Source organism: Oncorhynchus nerka, linkage group LG3, assembly GCF_034236695.1.
Source record: "Oncorhynchus nerka isolate Pitt River linkage group LG3, Oner_Uvic_2.0, whole genome shotgun sequence".
Lineage (NCBI taxonomy): Eukaryota > Metazoa > Chordata > Actinopteri > Salmoniformes > Salmonidae > Oncorhynchus > Oncorhynchus nerka.
In genome coordinates, this window is record NC_088398.1 from 19,511,656 (window position 1) to 19,531,744 (window position 20,089).

General features: G+C 46.1%; 1 protein-coding gene across 3 annotated transcripts; it reads left to right on the forward strand.

Annotated features, from left to right (window-relative positions):
- The first annotated feature begins 359 nt into the window (after nt 1-359).
- LOC115103758 (SWI/SNF complex subunit SMARCC1-like) lies at nt 360-19,383 on the forward strand. Of its 3 annotated transcripts, none has more exons than XM_029624673.2 (26): nt 360-586; nt 2,225-2,344; nt 2,566-2,651; nt 2,822-2,996; nt 3,102-3,171; nt 3,535-3,604; nt 3,717-3,792; nt 3,936-4,061; nt 4,307-4,425; nt 4,573-4,703; nt 5,320-5,379; nt 5,494-5,531; nt 6,529-6,650; nt 6,744-6,815; nt 7,000-7,113; nt 7,279-7,432; nt 7,718-7,888; nt 7,989-8,247; nt 8,498-8,659; nt 10,008-10,063; nt 14,810-14,951; nt 15,054-15,226; nt 15,633-15,767; nt 17,124-17,391; nt 17,577-17,693; nt 17,792-19,383. In XM_029624673.2, exons 1-26 carry the CDS (start codon nt 401-403, stop codon nt 17,881-17,883), a joined length of 3,294 nt encoding a protein of 1,097 aa, XP_029480533.2. In that variant the 5' UTR covers nt 360-400; the 3' UTR covers nt 17,884-19,383. The 3 variants fall into 3 exon arrangements, with proteins under 3 accessions (XP_029480533.2, XP_029480542.2, XP_029480551.2); XM_029624682.2 differs by having other exon boundaries at nt 4,331-4,425; XM_029624691.2 differs by lacking the exon at nt 5,320-5,379.
- The last annotated feature ends 706 nt before the right edge of the window (nt 19,384-20,089 follow it).

The following is a 20,089-nucleotide window of genomic DNA, read 5'->3' on the forward strand; positions in this document are numbered from 1 at the left end:
TCCAGTAAATTGTGACATAAGGAATGGATACAATATCCAGATATCCAGAAAAAATGTTTTCCTACTGGAGAGTCAACTGGATTAAGCGAGGGTAGGTCAAGAGGGTGAGGTCTGGTTACACCTCTAAACAACATGAGAGTTCCAGATGGAATTGCATCAAAGACTATGGCGACCTCTCTAGATGTAACATGGATATTGTAACGAGATAAAAATGCATCATAATTGAGTAACATACTTTCTGCATTAAATTAACGGCCACGCTAAGAATACTTGTCTATGAAAAGCAGATCACCCATATGAACCCTCTTTATCGCGAGATTAAATAACTTCACGCATGCGCATCCCCCCTGGTGAGTGACGCGGTTGAGAAGCGAAATAGCAGCGGACAGGACAAGAAACAATGGCGACAGCGGCAACTGCAGCGGGTGGAACGGGTTCAGGGGGACCTGCAGCCGGCCCTGTGGGCGTTGGTACTACGGTGGGCCGTAAGAAAGATGGAGGTCCTTCGTCGAAATACTGGGAGAGCGCAGAAACGGTCTCTCAGATCGATTCGGTGCGCCAATGGATCGGGAAACACTACAAAAAGGTTAGCGAGCGGTGGTTTTAACCTCCATTGATTTCCAACGTTACGGCACGCGTCTCTAACACAATGGAAGTGCTATCTAGATATCTCTTTCAATATATCGCTCCTATTAAGTACTTGTGGCAAACTAGATATGACTAGATAGCTAGCTTCATGCATCTAAAGATGTCCATCACAACATTACCCAACAACATGAACATTACATGTCAAGCGATTGTTAGGCTAGCTAACATTAGCTGCTAACTGAATAGCTATCGTACCGGCCGTTTGATTTGTTGCACCGCCGACACTAGCTGAAGAGTTGTCTGTTTGTGTAACCTACCAATCTAGGGTAGCAAGGTAGCTAACGTAATTACTCCTGTTTTCATCTGACTCTATCTGAGCGTAGCTGGCTATCTAACGCAACGAAAACTAGTTTAAGTAGGTAAGATAACTAGTTAGTTAACATGTCTTGAAACGGTATCATTGATGTAAACATTGTTGCGGTGAACAGGTGTTGTGCCGAGTTAAATACTTTCTGTGGCACACATCAGAGTCAAATACTTTCTATATAACACACTTCGTAAGGATAGGCAACCGAAATGCGTAATGTGTGTATGTGTGTTATATTAAACAAAGAGGGAATAAGATGTTGGCAAGCAATACACATTTCAGAGCAACTATGGCTGAATTATTATCCTTACACTTTCAAAAATACTAGTCGAATAAGACATGGGAGGGGTGACGAATTTTGGCAACGAGATTTATTTATAGACTAATACAAATCAGTAGCGGATGTAGGTATGGGCGGCATGGGGCGCCCCCGGGGGCGGTCGGCCGCTGAAGGGGGGGGGGTCACTCAGGGCGCCATACAAGCTAGAACCACTTCATACACTTGAAGCAAAACCGAAAACTGCAGACAAAAATGCTTCATGCTACTTACTAAGATGCGTGAAGTGCAGAAATCTCAACTAGCAACCAAGTCGCTGCAATGAATGCGAAGGGGGGAATTCTGTCAAGGGGGAGATTTTCAGCACAACGCTGGCAAGGCACGGGACTTGATGTAATTAACAACATTAGTTAGCTACAGTAACGTTTGGTAACATTGTGATTGACCAGAGAGTAGCAGACAGGTCGATTGGTCCATTGATGACTTATATTTATGTCCAAGTAATTAGCTGAATCGTCTTGATGGGAAACCTTGACTACCTCGCACTGAACTACTTTGCGCTGGAGACAAAGTGTTCCACACACAACCAAGCAATGGCTGCCTTTGCTGACTGCAGCAAAACATCTCAGCATGGATGTGGATTTCCCAAAACAACTGTTGAAAAGAAATAGCTAGCTACTGTAAACTATTTTCTACTGTATTTATTTTCTTGTTACTTTGCTTCATATACTTTGCCACTCTTTTCAGTGACCAGGGAAGGGGCCTCACTGAAAGAAAAAGTGATGTCATATCACCCCACATTTACCTAAAGGCTGCTGTTTTGCTGTTATAGTATGAGCTATCTACTCATGAGATCTTGTGTGCCTGCATTGGCCATGTGTTTGTCTGACCAATGTAGCCTAAAACTTCTGTGGTCTCACAATATTCAATCCCTCCTTTGTCACACATGAGTGTGCCGCCCTGACTAACACAGTGGCTTTGTGGTGTCTCAGTATGTACAGGCAGACTCTCCCTCCAATAAGTCCCTGGCAGGGCTGGTGGTGCAGCTGCTTCAGTTCCAGGAAGATGCTTTCGGACGGAGGGTGAACAACCCTGCCCTCACCAAGTTACCTGTGAGTATCTCCTCCACACACATCTTTACACCTGACCAGGACAGGGACGGGACCTACACACACAGTGATATTTTTTGGGCAAGGGAAGAGTGGGCTGTAGTGTTTTAGGGCTTCCCAATCACTTCTGCACATTTTATGTCACAGTAGTTTGCCATGTTTTTATCTATCTGAGCTAGCTTGCGTGAATGTCCCTCGCCTTTTCTTCTGTATTGCCTCATCAGACCAAGACCTTCCTGGACTTCAAGGCAGGGGGTGCTCTGTGTCATATCCTGGGCTCCACCTACAAGTTCAAGAGCGAGCAGGGCTGGTGAGTAGGGTCTTGATTTGAATACTTTTTTATAAAATGCATCATTCCCACCTAATCACGGAATCACCGTAGAAGGTAGTGGTTGCTCCAATAGAGGGAGGGGGGAAAAAGATGCCCTGTGGAGTTGAGACTGTAATTAACAACATGTTCTATCCCTCCTATCTGTGCAGGCGTAGGTTTGACCTGCAGAACCCCTCCAGGATGGACAGGAATGTGGAGATGTTCTTGAATGTAGAGAAGACCCTGGTTCAGAATAACTGCCTGACTCGACCAACCGTGTTCCTGGTGCCTGACATGGAGCAGAAGCAGGCCAATAAGCTGAAGGACATCATCAAAAGACACCAGGTAAGACACGACCACCCAAATCCTACCAACCAATGGTAGGATTGTTTCACCATTCACCAGAAATTCAAATGGCATCATAAAGCTACTCTCCTTCCTTTCCTTTAGGGCTCTATCACCGAGGACAAGTCTAAGGCCACCCATCATATCTACCCCTCTCTAACCCAGCAGGAGGATGGTAAGTGATGTGCTCTACTGAGAAAGGAAATAAAGCTCCCCCTTGCAATGTATATATCATATACTTTGTTACTTGGTCCCATGTGGCTCAGTTGGTAGAGCGTCTGCTAAATTGATGAAATGTTCAAAAATTATATATTTTTATATATATGCCTTAAGTTCTGGTGTAGTCTGGATTGTGCTATATTCTTTGAATCTAATTCCTTATGGTCACCTTACAGAGGCTTACTCTACTCTCATATCACATTTCAAAGAAAGTGTAATGTGTGTATACAGTAATATACTATTATTAATACAGTAGTCTGTATGCATTACTCGAGTATGTGTGTATACGCTGATAAAAAAGTGTGTGTTTGTCTTGCAGAGGAGTGGCTGCGTCCGGTCATGCGTAAGGACAAGCAGGTGCTGGTGCACTGGGGCATGTACCCAGACAGGTGAGAGCCTGGCACTGTTAGACTACAGCTTTGCTGGTCCACTCTGCCCTCTTACATGTCCACCCACTGTGACCTGTTACTAACCTTTAACCCCTCTTCTCTGTGTGGTCAGTTATGACACCTGGGTGTCCACCAGTGACGTGGAGGGGGATGTGGAGGACCCACCCACCTCTGAGAAGCCCTGGAAGGTGAGAATGGAGCATCCAGTCATGTTAATGTTTTATATAGGCCAAATCAACCTCCGCCACCAGCCTGAAAAGTACTAGCAGACAACACCACCCTTGAGTAGTGGATTAGTTTCGACTGCTCTCTCCCTCTCCTCCTCTCCCAGGTGCATGCCAAGTGGGTCCTGGACACCGATGCCTTCAACGAGTGGATGAATGAGGAAGACTATGAGGTGGACGAGAACAAGAAGACTGTGAGCTTCCGCCAGAGGATCTTCCCAAAGGAGGAGGAGGTAGGCCAAACTCTGGGGCGTGTGTTATGGATTCTTAGGAAGTGTGTGTTTAAGTGAGTTGCTGCACTCTGTGGATTGTTGTCTTGTTTGTCTGTGTCGTGTCACCCGTCCTTTCAAACTCTTCCTTCCTCTCCTCACCACCACATCCTCCCTCTTCTCCTCCTCCCCCACTCCCCTCTGTGTGAGACTGTTCCATCCTCTCATTCTCTCTCTCTCATCTGGCCATCCCTCGTGGTTCTGATCAGTCTTCCCGTACACCCGATCGCAAGGAGCGCAAGGCCAACGCCGCCGGGAAGAAGAGGAGGCGCTCGCCATCTCCCCCGACCACCCCAGCTGAGTCCCGCAAGAAGGGTGGCAAGAAGGGGTGAGTCCCCCTATAGCCACAGATCTATGACCAGCTTAACCTTCCCAAATCCTAACCTTAGTCATTAGGGAGAAAATGACTAAACTGACCATGGATCAGTGTCTTAGGAAAACTCCACTGACCCTTGATCTCTTCTCCTGTCCCCAGGAACCCTGGGTCTCACTGGAAGCGTCGTGGCCACCGTGGCGAGGACGAGGAGGAGGAAGAGGACCTGACCAAGGACATGGAGGACCCCTCGCCTGTTCCCAGCATGGAGGAGGTCACTTTGCCCAAGAACGGTCAGTTGATTGTCCAACTCGTCCCTCTCATTGTCTCCCTCTCCCACATCTGCTCTCCTCCCTCTTGATCCTTCACTCTGTCTTCTTTCTCACCCCTACCTCTCCTCCTCCTCGTGGTCCCCTCTTCTCCTTCATTGCCTCAGTCACTCTAAATCACATGTTGTAAGTCTCCCATTCTCTCTCTCATGGTCCTGTTTCTTTCTCTCAGTGCATCAATCTTATGCTTGTCACCATGTTGACTTGCAGTTTATTCATCTCTGTAGTAACTGCAGTTTTTTCCTCTGAGTGAGTTATTTTCTAACTGTGTGCTCTGTCCTTGCCAAGATGGCATGGCATTGCCTGGGGGGACTTTCTTCAGTGGTGCATTGAATGGAGTGCTATTCCAGCTGAACGTGCTCTAAGCCAAACGCACTTAACTAAAAATGGCCTTTTTGACCCAGTCCCATCTGCAATGTCCCACTTCTGCAACCCCCTCCCCCCTCTGTATCTATTTCCGTGGTTGCTTTTGAAGAGAGACCTTACAAGAGAAAAGAGAGCCAATAGCCTCTGTCAGTGCATTTCACCCCTACTATACTCTGGCTATTCTTCAGCCTTTTTTCCCCTCCCCTGTCCTCAGTGAACTCTAAGAAAGACAGCGAGAACACCCCAGTGAAGGGAGGGGCAGTGGCAGATTTGGGTGAGTGTGTATGTGTAGAAGTATCTGCCTGTCCCAGTACTAAACAGTCAATCACCGAGATGTATTGTGTCAAGCAATGGATAGTGACGTCCTAATGCTTTCTCTGTCTTCTAGATGATCTGGAGGATGACTCTGTGGTCTCTGGAGGCAAGGTAACACCAGCTTTTCCTGAAAACCCTTTAATGATTGCCTCTCAATGCTGTCTCTTCTCCCTCTTCATCGTAAACCTTTCCCTATTCACCCACAACTATAGTCGTCATTGATAGATCCACGGTCAGATTATCCCCCACTTCTTAGCAAATCCAGACGGGAGATGGAAAAATATCTCACCTGGTTTCTGTTTTAGAGGCAATGTCTACCCATTTGTAGATTTGGGCCCGGTTTCCCGATAGCGATGGAACTTAGGCCTACGGCTGTTTTTAACAATGCATATTTCCTACAACTGCCGAAGACGTAACATGCATTTCCAAAAACACCACGCTGAGAGAACGGTCATGAAGTGCATCGTTGGAATATGTGTCCATACTGATAGGATCGAAAGAGAGTACTGGTCTCAATCAGCTTTCTCCATTCAAATATTTTCTTAAAATTATAATTATTTCACAATACTGATGACTGATCAGCTCCTATTACCACCTACGGCCTATTACCACCTACAATAGGCTACACATCATGAAATGTATTGAGACAAATTAGACAGTAGCCTACAATTAGCAAAATAGAACTCTGTTGTATCCATCGCAAAGATATTGGCAACTTTTGTATTTGTAGTCAACTTTGTTCTGACGTTATCAGCGGTCACAGACTGATAAACCATGTGGTTCTATGTTTAGTTGAGGTCTACTGTGTATCAAGTGACGCGGGAGGGCAAAAAAGCAGCTAACAATGCACTTAGCTGTTCTACGAGTGGTTTGAGGCATGCGTTAGATTACGAGCATTTTCCAGTGCAGCGTTAACTCATTCAGATCCAGTTTTTCTCCATTTGGGGTGGGATTATTCCTGATTTAATCTGGAACTCCTGCTTTTCTAATATTGTATCCTCCATTCATATATAATAGAAACTGACCAAGCAAGCACCAGCCAAAATTCTGCTCTCCTTTCTTGCCTATGTTGGTCTGATCCAATCCGTGTGACTGTCTCCCCCTGCAGGAGGAGGAGGAGCAGGGCAAGGCCGAGGTCAACCGCCTCATCGACTCCAGCGAGGACAACGTGACCGAGCAGACCCACCACATCATCATCCCCAGCTACGCCGCCTGGTTCGACTACAACTGGTGAGGATGGCCCCACTGTTCTTAGTGTGTGGGGAGTGTAGCATGGGGGTGTTGGGCTGTGTTTTGAGTTTACCCCCCCGCCCCCTCTTTCAGTATCCACGAGATTGAGAGGCGTGCACTGCCAGAGTTCTTCAACGGCAAGAACAAGTCCAAGTCCCCAGAAATGTGAGTCAGTGGAGAACACTGCCCAACACATCAACTCACTCAACCCATTAAAGAACTGCAGACGCACGCTTTCACTAAGAATCTTTCATCGTACAAATACACATCCATTGCTGTCTAACACATGACGTCCTTATTTGTTCAGACCCTTCTGTGTTTTTTTGTAAAATGTGTTTGTCCCCGTCAGATACCTGGCCTACCGTAACTTCATGATCGACACGTACCGGCTCAACCCCCAGGAGTACCTGACCTCCACCTCCTGCCGCAGGAACCTGACGGGTGACGTGTGTGCCGTCATGAGGTGAAGGGTCAAGGGTTTAACGTGAAATGGATTCCCTAGGGCAAAAGTTAGGACATTGTTCGTCAGGGCGCACCGTATGCAAGACACTTTGTAATATATGTTGTTTTTTATAGGACACGTTTAGGTTGTCCCTTACTGTTCCAGTTTGTTTTTTCTCTCTACTAGGGTCCATGCGTTCCTGGAGCAGTGGGGGCTGGTGAACTACCAGGTGGATGCTGAGAGCCGCCCCCTCCCCATGGGCCCCCCGCCCACCCCCCACTTCAACGTGCTGGCTGACACCCCCTCTGGCCTGACGCCGATGCACCACCGCCCCCCACAGGTTAGATAAACAACTACATGGAGCTATGGTCATATTTCTTTCATCTATCCAGTTCTTTCAGGTAGTTGGATACTGAGGGAGTAGGGGCTAGGGGAAGGGTCTTTAAACTCAAGAAAGTTAGTGCCGATAGCGAGTTATATCCAAATACACATACAGGCGTTGTGTGTCTGTAACCGTTGAGTTTGATTATTTAATGGGTCATAAATGTTGTGAAAGTATTCATTGCATCCTCTGACCACAGTGTGATTCCTTTCAACCTCCTCCCCTGTCTCTCCATCCTTCTAGATCCCTTCTGGCCAGCAGATGCTCAACTTCCCAGAGAAGGGCAAAGACAAGCCCTCTGACATGCAGAACTTTGGCCTGCGTAATGACCTCTACTCCAAGAAGAACCCCAAGAGTAAAGGAACCAGCGGTGGCCGGGAGTGGACCGAGCAGGAGACTCTGCTCCTATTGGAGGTACGTCAGTCACAACAGACCAGCTGACCAATCACACACATAATCTAAAACCTACCAGCCTATCAGAACCCTTCTCATTCCTCTATCGCCTCCCTACCAGGCTCTGGAGATGTACAAGGACGACTGGAACAAGGTGTCGGAACACGTGGGCTCGCGCACCCAGGACGAGTGTATCCTGCACTTCCTGCGTCTGCCCATCGAGGACCCCTACCTGGAGAATTCTGAGTCGTCCCTGGGCCCCCTGGCCTACCAGCCCGTACCCTTCAGCCAGTCAGGCAACCCTGTCATGAGCACCGTGGCCTTCCTGGCCTCTGTGGTGGACCCCCGTGTGGCCTCCGCCGCCGCCAAGGCAGCCCTGGGTACGTGTTGTGGGGACTGGGTACGTGTTGTGGGGACTGGGTACGTGTTGTGGGGACTGGGTACGTGGGTCATTTGCAAGGGTGTTTTATCACAATGTGTTTATTCACAAAATAAAATGTTTTTAATTTGTATGTAATATCACATTGCATGTAGTGTGTCGTAATGACACGGTTGTGTGTGTAATATCGCTGTGTGTTTGAACATATCTTTGTGTGTGTAGCTAACTACAGTGTCTCCCTCTCTCTCCAGAGGAGTTTAGCCGTGTGCGTGAGGAGGTGCCAGCAGAGCTGGTGGAGGCCCATGTGAAGAAGGTGCAGGAGGCGGCCCGCAGCACGGGCAAGGTAGACCCCGCCTATGGCCTGGAGAGCAGCGGCATCGCAGGAACCGCCCCCGAGGAGCCCGAGAAGACCGGTAACACACACACTCGGAGCAAAACACATGCATTCAGATACACAGTCGCACATTTGCAAAGATAGATAAATACTCTTGTGCGTACACAAACATAAAAACGATCACACGGTATACAACATTAATCGGGTGAATCAATAGTTATTTATTGGGATATCATTTTTCGTACCGTTTTGTCAATATCAGTATATTATTTTTGCGCTAGTTGGTTGTACCTGCACCAAAACTCCAGTATTTTTCCTTCGTAGCTCGTTCTCCATCTTTTTAAATAAGGAGCCAATTTGATATCAGCAATTTTATTTCAATGACTGACAAAGATTATTTTTCATGGCTCTCTTGTCTCTCTGCAGAAGACCTCTGGTGAGCAATTTGTTTGGAACAGCCAATCTCAGTCACCGTATCGAATAGCAATGCCTATAGAATCGTGTAAACACACAGGCCTTCATATAAACACACAGAAACATTCTCTCATCACATACATCCAACATACTCATGCATGCAATACTCACTCATATACCCACCCATATACATCCCCCCACATTTAGACGGAGTACTGAGTGTTACCAGTGGAGGGCAGCAAATGGCCAAGACACAGACAAACCACAGCTAACAGGTTAGGACGAGGCTGCTCGTAGCCAGCTGTTCGCAGGTCACCTAGACCTTATACCTACCTCCTGTGCGTGTGTGTGTGCTCGCGCGGGTAAAGCCAGATGTTTATTCTCACCAATACATTTTGAGGTGCCTGCCAGTTGAAATCAGGATGGCCAGTGGGGGGCGACGTAGATGTTTCAGGTTTCTTCAGAGTGTGTAATGTCTATGTGTCCGGCTGTCGTGGTAACCAGTGGATTAGAACAGCAGATGGGGCGTGGGGGAAGGGGTTGAAACTGGGTCAACACACTATGCCACGGCCTCAATGCCTGTTACACACACACAGCAATCGCTCAATCAGCAATTATACATGAATAAATGCATGTTACACATACACGCATCAACAACCAATAAATGGCCTAATTGCATTCAATACCCTCCCCAAAGCAGTCTACCATTTCTCATACAGGTCAATACTCGCATAGTAAAAAACGCGTCCAAATGCACATGCGGACATGTATTTTTTTTTCAAACGCACACATTCATGCACTCTCACTCGGCATCGACTCGCTCACTTTCTCCCACATTTGCACATGCGCACGCACACACACATACTGTCATTCCTAACCACATCAATGTCTGAATCATGGTGAGGTTCAACTTGGGATGCATCGTCTGTTTGTGATCATTTTCTCTTGAGAGATGTCTTGTTCTTTGTCTATTCCTCTTCTCAAAGCCCCTCTCTCCCTGTCTGTCACTGTAGAGCCAGCAGAAACAGAGAAGATGGACACAGACTCCGACTCCCAGCAGCCTGACAAGGTGAGACGGCCCAGGGGTGAGAGGTCTTTAGTTTAGTTTATTAATTCAACCATTTAAAAAAGAAACAGCACACATAAAACTTGAAAAAGCCATACATGCACATGAGTTAAATCGTGGAGGATAACACACAAAGTCTGGGACTTATTTCCATTGTTAAATCGTGGAGGATAACACACAAAGTCTGGGACTTATTTCCATTGTTAAATCGTGGAGGATAACATACAATAAAGTCTGGGACATATTTCCATTGTTAAATCGTGGAGGATAACATACAATAAAGTCTGGGACTTATTTCCATTGTTAAATCGTGGAGGATAACATACAATAAAGTCTGGGACATATTTCCATTGTTAAATCGTGGAGGATAACATACAATAAAGTCTGGGACTTATTTCCATTGTTAAATCGTGGAGAATAACATACAATAAAGTCTGGGACATATTTCCATTGTTAAATCGTGGAGGATAACACACAAAGTCTGGGACTTATTTCCATTGTTAAATCGTGGAGGATAACATACAATAAAGCCTGGGACTTATTTCCATTGTTAAATCGCGGAGGATAACATACAATAAAGCCTGGGACTTATTTCCATTGTTAAATCGCGGAGGATAACATACAATAAAGCCTGGGACTTATTTCCATTGTTAAATCGCGGAGGATAACATACAATAAAGCCTGGGACTTATTTCCATTGTTAAATCGCGGAGGATAACATACAATAAAGTCTGGGACTTATTTCCATTGTTAAATCGCGGAGGATAACATACAATAAAGCCTGGGACTTATTTCCATTGTTAAATCGCGGAGGATAACATACAATAAAGCCTGGGACTTATTTCCATTGTTAAATCGTGGAGGATAACACACAAAGTCTGGGACTTATTTCCATTGTTAAATCGTGGAGGATAACATACAATAAAGTCTGGGACATATTTCCATTGTTAAATCGTGGAGGATAACACACAAAGTCTGGGACTTATTTCCATTGTTAAATCGTGGAGGATAACATACAATAAAGCCTGGGACTTATTTCCATTGTTAAATCGCGGAGGATAACATACAATAAAGCCTGGGACTTATTTCCATTGTTAAATCGCGGAGGATAACATACAATAAAGCCTGGGACTTATTTCCATTGTTAAATCGCGGAGGATAACATACAATAAAGCCTGGGACATATTTCCATTGTTAAATCGCGGAGGATAACATACAATAAAGTCTGGGACTTATTTCCATTGTTAAATCGCGGAGGATAACATACAATAAAGCCTGGGACTTATTTCCATTGTTAAATCCTGAGGATAACATATAACAAACTTATTTCCATTGTTAAATCGCGGAGGATAACATACAATAAAGCCTGGGACTTATTTCCATTGTTAAATCGCGGAGGATAACATACAATAAAGCCTGGGACTTATTTCCATTGTTAAATCGCGGAGGATAACATACAATAAAGTCTGGGACTTATTTCCATTGTTAAATCGCGGAGGATAACATACAATAAAGCCTGGGACATATTTCCATTGTTAAATCGCGGAGGATAACATACAATAAAGTCTGGGACTTATTTCCATTGTTAAATCGCGGAGGATAACATACAATAAAGTCTGGGACTTATTTCCATTGTTAAATCGCGGAGGATAACATACAATAAAGCCTGGGACATATTTCCATTGTTAAATCGCGGAGGATAACATACAATAAAGCCTGGGACTTATTTCCATTGTTAAATCTGAGGATAACATACAATAAAGCCTGGGACTTATTTCCATTGTTAAATCGCGGAGGATAACATACAATAAAGCCTGGGACTTATTTCCATTGTTAAATCGCGGAGGATAACATACAATAAAGCCTGGGACTTATTTCCATTTCGGAGGATAACATTGTTAATTTCCATTGTTAAATCGCGGAGGATAACATACAATAAAGTCTGGGACATATTTCCATTGACTTATTTCCATTATTAAATCGCGGAGGATAACATACAATAAAGCCTGGGACTTATTTCCATTTCCATTGTTAAATCGCGGAGGATAACATACAATAAAGTCTGGGACATATTTCCATTGTTAAATCGCGGAGGATAACATACAATAAAGCCTGGGACTTATTTCCATTGTTAAATCGCGGAGGATAACATACAATAAAGCCTGGGACTTATTTCCATTGTTAAATCGCGGAGGATAACATACAATAAAGTCTGGGACTTATTTCCATTGTTAAATCGCGGAGGATAACATACAATAAAGCCTGGGACTTATTTCCATTGTTAAATCGCGGAGGATAACATACAATAAAGCCTGGGACTTATTTCCATTGTTAAATCGCGGAGGATAACATACAATAAAGCCTGGGACTTATTTCCATTGTTAAATCGCGGAGGATAACATACAATAAAGCCTGGGACTTATTTCCATTGTTAAATCGCGGAGGATAACATACAATAAAGCCTGGGACTTATTTCCATTGTTAAATCGCGGAGGATAACATACAATAAAGCCTGGGACTTATTTCCATTGTTAAATCGCGGAGGATAACATACAATAAAGCCTGGGACTTATTTCCATTGTTAAATCGCGGAGGATAACATACAATAAAGCCTGGGACTTATTTCCATTGTTAAATCGCGGAGGATAACATACAATAAAGCCTGGGACTTATTTCCATTGTTAAATCGCGGAGGATAACATACAATAAAGCCTGGGACTTATTTGCATTGTGATCCTCTTGAAACAAGATGGCAAGGCAAGATCGAACACGGTTGAACACAGTATGACAGCGAGATAATGTAACAAAGAAGAACATGTCATTGCAGTTATGTCGTAGGGGACATTCATATGTGCACAGAAGACATCAAACCGTTTTTAACTTTATTTTTAAAGCTGGCAGTCGTACAGTCTGCCCCTCTATTTACTACTCTCCGTCTTTCGCTTCCTCTATTCTCTCCATCTGTCCTATTTCTCTGTGTTTAGGATGGCCACGGGGCAAATGTAACGCCACAGATAACGTTAGCCATGCGTGGTTGACCACTGTAGAGGTTGACATCTTCATTAACCGTCACTAGCCATTGCCGATCCACGCCGGTTCTTGTCCCGATGGCTTTACTGCAGGCTTTTTGAAATGCAGGGCATTAGCTTTGACCCTTGTTGGGTTTTGTATATTTTCTCCTTCGCTCTCAAGGACCTGTCTAGCTATAATCTTCAGTTAGGTGTTTCTCAGTTCTGACCTGCATATACAGTGTATTCAGAAAGCTTGACCTTTTCCCCATTTTTTTGTTACGTTACAGCCTTATAATTGATTAAATTGTCCCCCCCTCTTATCCACACACGCCCATAATGACAAAGCAAAGAAAGTTTTTAGAATTTTTTCCAGATGTATTAAAAAATATATGATAAATTAGCACAAGTATTCAAACCCTTTACTCAATACTTTAAAGCACCTTTGGCAGTGATTACAGCCTTCAGTCTTCTTGGGTATGTCGCTACAAGCTTGGTACACCTGTATTTGGGGAGTTCCTGCAGATCCTCTCAAGCGCTGTCAGGTTGGATGGGGAGCTTCGCTGCACAGCTATTTTCAGGTCTCTCCAGAGATGTTTGATCGGGTTCAAGTCTGGGCTCTGGCTGGGCCACTCAAGGATGTTCAGAGACTTGTGCCGAAGCCACTCCTGTGTTGTCTTGGCGGTGTGCTTAGGGTCATTGTCCTGTTGGAAGGTGATTCTTCACCCCAGTCTGAGCTCCTGAGCACTCTAGAGCAGGATTTCACCAAGGATCTCTCTGTACCCTGCACCGTTCATCTTTGCCTCGATCCTGACTAGTCTCCCTCGCCCTGCCGCTGAAAACCATCCCCACAGCATGACGCTACCACCACCATGCTTCACCGTAGGGATGATTCCAGGTTTCCTCCAGACGTGATGCTTGGCATTCACGCCGAAGAGTTCAATCTTGGTTTCATCAGACCAGAGAATCTTGTTTCTCATGGTCTGAGAGTCTTTAGTTGCCTTTTGTCAAACTCCAAGCGGGCTGATTTGGTGGAGTGCTGCCGAAATGGTTGTCCTTCTGGAATGCTAGAGCTCTGTCAGTGACCATCTGGTTCTTGGTCACCTCCCTGACCAAGGCCCTTCTCCCCCGATTGCTCAGTTTGGCCGGGCGTCCAGCTCTAGGAAGAGACTTGGGGGTTCCAAACTTCTTCCATTTAAGAATTATGGAGGCCACTGTGTCCTTGGGGACCTTCAATGCTGCAGCAATTTCTTTGGTACCCTTCCCCAGATCTGTGCCTTCCCAAATCCTGTCTCGGAGCTCTACGGACAATTCCTTCGACCTCATGGCTTGGTTTTTGCTCTGACATGCACTGTCAACTGTGGGACCTTTTATATAGACAGGTGTGTGCCATCTTGTTCAATCAATTTAATTTACTGCAGGTGGACTCCCAAGTTTTAGGAACATCAGAAGGATGGTCAATGGAAACAGGATGCACCGGAGCTCAATTTCGAGTCTCATAGCAAACGGTCTGAATACTTATGTAAATAAGCTATTTTTGTGTTATATTTTTTTATAAATTTGCTAACATTTCTATAAACCTCTTTTCGCTTCGTCATAATGGGGTATTGTGTGTAGATTGCTGAGGATTTCTGTAACATATCACAATGTGCAGAAAGTGAAGGGGTCTGAATACTTTCCGAAGGCTCTGTAAATATAATCAGCTGTAACGCCACAGTCTTACCTGTCTCTGTTGTCTCAGGCTGAGTCTAAGGACGAGGCAGAGAAGCCCAGTGAGTCTGCTGAGAAGCTGGCTGAGGGAGAGAAGGTGAAGAGCGAGATGGCCGAGCCGTCGGAGCGGGAGGAGGGGGAGAGCGAGGGAGGAGAGGGCAAGGCTACAGCAGGTAGAGTATATGGCTATTCCGCTTCGATTGAATCATCCATTTTTGGGGGAGGGTCGTAGAAGTCCAGCATTGACTTGAATGATGTTTATGCAATGTTTTCAGACAAAGACAAGGAGGAGGCCATGGAGACCTCGGAGGAGGACAAGGAGAAGGAGGAGCAGGGAACGATGGAAGAGGAGGAAGAGGAGAGGAAGAAGTTAGAGCCGGACGGAGGGGAGGGTAACATTGCCACTGCTGCCGCTGCTGCCCTCGCCTCAGCTGCCACCAAGGCCAAGGTGAGCTTCTTCCAGAGGTCCAAGGGTATAGCACTTTGTATATCAAACTCAAACTACACCGCAAGCATAGCGCTTTCGGTATGTGCTGTTTTTGGTGTTTGAAACCAGAAGAAGCAAACGGAGACAGAAATCAAAAGCGAGAGCCGACTTGTCAGTTGGGAAAAGTCAACGAAATGCTTGAAATAGACCTGAGGCCTTAACAGATGCTTCAGCAGCTCCAGCTCCGTTCACTCATGCTATGCTTGCGCTGCCGGTGTAGCATCTCATTGATTGGTGTGTCAGTTTTGCCCACGGCTCAAAAGTGCTTGCGCTACTCTTACGCTACCTGGCCAGTCTAGTTTGGCGAAGCTTTATATTTCGATTTCTGTTACATCTCTTTCCTCTGTGTTTCTCCCTTTCCCTGTAGCACCTGGCGGCGGTGGAGGAGAGGAAGATCAAATCTCTGGTGGCTCTGCTGGTGGAGACTCAGATGAAGAAGCTGGAGATCAAACTTAGACACTTTGAGGAGCTGGAAACCATCATGGACCGAGAGAAAGAGGCTGTAAGTAGTGGCGCCGAGGTGGATTGTGGGAAATGTAGTTCAGTGGGAGACTGCATGTGGGTTGAAGTCGCTTGTAGTTTCAGACCCCTTTGGGATGTGAAAGGATTGGATATGCATCTTGATTGTAGTGGTATCTAGGCTATATCCGTGTCAGTTGTCATCCATCCAGGCATTTCAGAGATGTGTGTGAGGGAGAGCCAACGGCAGATGGGTAACTTGGAAGGACAACGAGCTGGTTTTGGGAGTGGGCCTATATCTACAACATGAGCAGAGGAAGTGAAAAGTGTCAATATTAAACGTTTGCATTAATAATGGGTGGTAATTATGAGGGGTAGTTGCAGAGTGCACAGAGGATAGTCGAGTAAAAAGCATGCATTCCCATGAAGGGAAAGCACTTTGGGGGGGGGGGGGGGGTCAGGCATCGTTGCTTTGTCCATTTGGTTACACATGGTTTAAGAGCAGTAAAATAAGATGGTCAACTAACTGCTGGGTAGACAGTGGAAAGTGTTTGTGTAAAACTGTAAAGCGTGGAGCTGCTGTGGACCGCAGCCCAGTTGAACAGCCTGATAAATAGTGCATGAAAAAGCCAGCCATTACATAACCCTCTGGAACAGCACCCAGGCTGCCTCTCTCCTACCGTTACCACAGGCTGTGAACACTGGGTTACACACACACTCTCATATACACATTGTCTCTGTCTTAAACACACACACACACACTAAATAAGGGCACTCCTCACTGTCTTACTACTCCACACTTTTCCACCACTACAAATGTACTTACCAGGGCACACACAGGGAATAGACTTTCTCTCCCTCACCTCCTTCCATCTCTTTCTCCACCTCTCCATCGCTGTGATGGTAATGGAATTCACCCGTTGATTCCGTGTCAGAGAGAGTGTTAGTGGTTTATTGCATGCAATCAATCCCTTTATCGACATTTCCAGCCATTGCTCCCTCTCTCCTTCCTGCTTCCAGAGTGGTCCTGTTTCACTGCCCCCTCTCTTCCTCCCCACAGTCTCATTCCATCGCTTTTCCTCTCTCCCGCTGTACCGCTCTTCCCCTTTGTCATAATGTCAGCTATTCGGATCCGCTTGTCTTTATAGCTTCTACTTCGTTCTTTGATTTATCAATCCATAAAATGAAGCTGTTTCTGTATCATCACCCTGGTCATATACCACTGTTGACTTGATGTATCGCTCTCTCGCTCTGTGTTCAATTAAATTAGCTTTATTGACATGATTATCTTTTCAAAGTGATACTATGAGTAATGGTCAACCTTATGTCCTTGTGGACAATGGGCTTTTGAGAATGATAATCATGATTAATAGTATAAAATTATGACACCCCCCTCCAGTTGGAGTTGCAGAGGCAGCAGCTGCTGACGGAGCGCCAGGCCTTCCACATGGAGCAGCTGAAGTATGCTGAGATGAAGGCTCGCCAGCAGATGGAGCAGCAGCAGGCCAGTGCAGCGGCCCAGGGCCCCGCACCCCACCATGGTCCCCCAGGGCCAGGCATGCACCACGGACCCCCCCACCACGGACCCCCTCCCGCCATGCACTCTGGACACGGCCCCCCCGGCCCCGGGTTCCACCCCATGGGTCCCCACCACCCGCAACAGACAGGTAAGGACACACACACTGGAGCACAAAGACTCTCAGCAAAGAAGCACACAAAGACCCCAACAGTCCTGGAACTATATCCAAGGGAATAACACCAAATATCAGCTAGCATTGTTTTCAAAAACATGTTCCAGCACACTGATTCTGTGATAGGCCAAGAGTCTCACCAAGCCTCTCCTTCTGTTTAGGACCAATGGGAGGGCCCGGTCAGCCCATGCCAGGGCGCATGATGCCTGGTGGCCCCCCCACTGGCAGCATGCCTCCCATGATGGGTCCCCGCCACCCTGGAGCCCCCAACGGCATGTGTGAGTATGCTATCTGTATCCGCCTTCCAGATCCTACTCAGCCAGAAAGTGTGTGTTGGTGTGTCCCATTCTCAAACCAGTGTGTTCTCTGTCCTCAGACCCTGGCCCCTCGCCTGTACAGCCTGATGGTATGCCCCCAGCGTCTGTGGGACCTCAAGCGGCAGCCCCAGCACGAGTTGCTGACAACTAAGATCCCTGCCCCCAAACAAACACACACCAACACACACACACACCTCTTGTAAAACCTCAGCTCATTGATGGCCTTGCTACTGGCTGGGTGTTTTCTCAACTCCAAAAACTCTTCCTGGCTTACACACACACACACCTCCCTCTCAGGGCACAGCGTCAAGGGGTCTGTGACTCTGGCCCTCCTAGTAAGAACACTGTTTTCTCCTCAGTCAGTCTGGTGTGGGGCAGATCAGATGGGCTCCTCCCAGTCATTTAAAATAATATATTGTGTTTGTTCTCTATTTAAAAGAATATGAAGCTAATATTTTGGGAGAAAATCGGAGAACTCCCTCTTTCCTCTCACCTTTTCGAATGACACTAGTCTCTTCCTTTCCTTCAGCGCAACACCAACTCCCCCTCTCTTCCTCCCTCTCCCTCGCGTCTTCCTCCCTCGCGTCCCCCCCCTCGCGTCTTCCCCCCTCCCTTGCGTCTTCCCCCCCAACACAACACCAGGGGAGCTAGTTGATCATTTAGGGATGTGTGTTGTGTACTGTAATGAATGGGATCATGAGGGTTTCCTTCGACACACAGATGGGACCAGTAACCCTCCCCTCACACACACTCTTCTTACTGAGAATCTACCTCTCCACTTTGCTCTTCTGAAGCTTAAACACTGTAGTCCGAAGCGTGTGTTCAGTTGTTTGTTGTTGGCGTGTCAGAAGAGCAGAATGTGCGTACAGCAGAGACGGGTGTTTGATGACTGTCTGCTGAGCTGCTCTGCCCCCCCCCCCTCTCATCACCCATAGCCCCCACCAGCCAGGCGTAGAACTGTACTACTCACACACTTCGCTGAACCCTGCTCTAGTACCCTGGGGGCTGTTCACACGCAGGCCGAATATCCCACTGACCTTCATCCATCCTTTTAGTGAGCTAGGTATGGTGATATAGTTGTAGTTAAAAACCATGTGCTCTTCCTCGGTGGTGGAGTGGGCTTCTAGCTGTTCTGGTGCTGATAATGTAGCTGCTAGCGCTACCTCTCTTCATCCATCTCCATTCATTTCAACACCCCTCTACACCTTTCTGCTACCTCTACCTCCCCCCCTTCTTTGTCTGTCTGCTACCTCTGTAGAACTGCTCTTGCTCTCTGCTAGCTACCTCTCTGCTCTACGCACCCCTCTGCTACCTCTAGTACCCCTCTCTCATTCGCTGCCCACGTGACTGCTGCGTTACTGTTACCCCCCCCCCTCAGGTAGAATATCACACACGCATACACACAGCATCTCTCTCACGCTCTCACACACTTCCTCATTCAAGGTCTTTCCAGTCTGTTATATCACAAATGATGAGAACCCCCTTACATCTTGTATCTTTTTTCAGTTTTATGGTCATGTATTTTTAAGAATGAACTTTGTGTAGATTGAGTTATCTTTGTTCTTGGAAGTTTGTAGCATTTTTTGTTTGTTTATTCAGGTCTGTTGGTACTTGGACCTGGACAATGTCTAATAAATTGTTTTTGTATGAAGTGATGTCTGATATTTTCAGTAGTTAATTTATTCTGAACTAAATGTTGGATTTCGTGCTTACGCGTTCGGTTTTTATAGATATTGTATTATTTCAGGGAGTGTAAAATATCTAGAGCACGACGAAATGCTCACATTATCCTGGGAAATAGTTAAGAATATTCTCTTTCCTATCGTTTTCTATAGATATTTCGGGGTAATAATTTTATGGTTGCAAAAAATAACTAAAGCCATATTTCATTTTGTCTGGTGAGGATTCTAGGACAAAGGCAAGGTGCTACAGGGGAGAGATGGGTCTTTGTGTAGTTGTTTTGCTGCTTAGGCTCTTATGCAGCAGCTGCAAATGCATATGAGGAAAAATTATAACGGCGTCTATTCATCCTGGTGTCATTTAAGCCCTAATCCCAGGCAGCCAGCACTGTAATCTGGCGAGAGGGGGGGCTTTCTCTGCCCATGGAGATTGGCCAGGAGGATGTTATTGAGAGGGATGAGGGACGATTATGTCTTGGGTTGAGTGGGGGTTGGGAGGGGTGTTTTTATTTTTATCTGAGCAACCGTAGAGGAGGGAAACAGTGATCACGCAGTACAGATACAGTAATGACAAAGCATCACCCTTTAGAACAGAGTTAGGCAACCCTGGTCCTGGAGGGTCACAAGCACCTCATGCTTTTGATTTAACCGACCTGGAAGACCAGGTGTGTTGAATTT

Excerpts from the sequence above, each read along its gene's own strand:
- LOC115103758 (XM_029624673.2), top strand. The coding sequence starts at position 401 with ATGGCGACAGCGGCAACTGCAGCGGGTGGAACGGGTTCAGGGGGACCT. Across the intron at positions 14,952-15,053 it reads AGAGGGCAAGGCTACAGCAG|ACAAAGACAAGGAGGAGGCC; the intron begins GTAGAGTATATG and ends CAATGTTTTCAG. Across the intron at positions 15,227-15,632 it reads CAGCTGCCACCAAGGCCAAG|CACCTGGCGGCGGTGGAGGA; the intron begins GTGAGCTTCTTC and ends CTTTCCCTGTAG.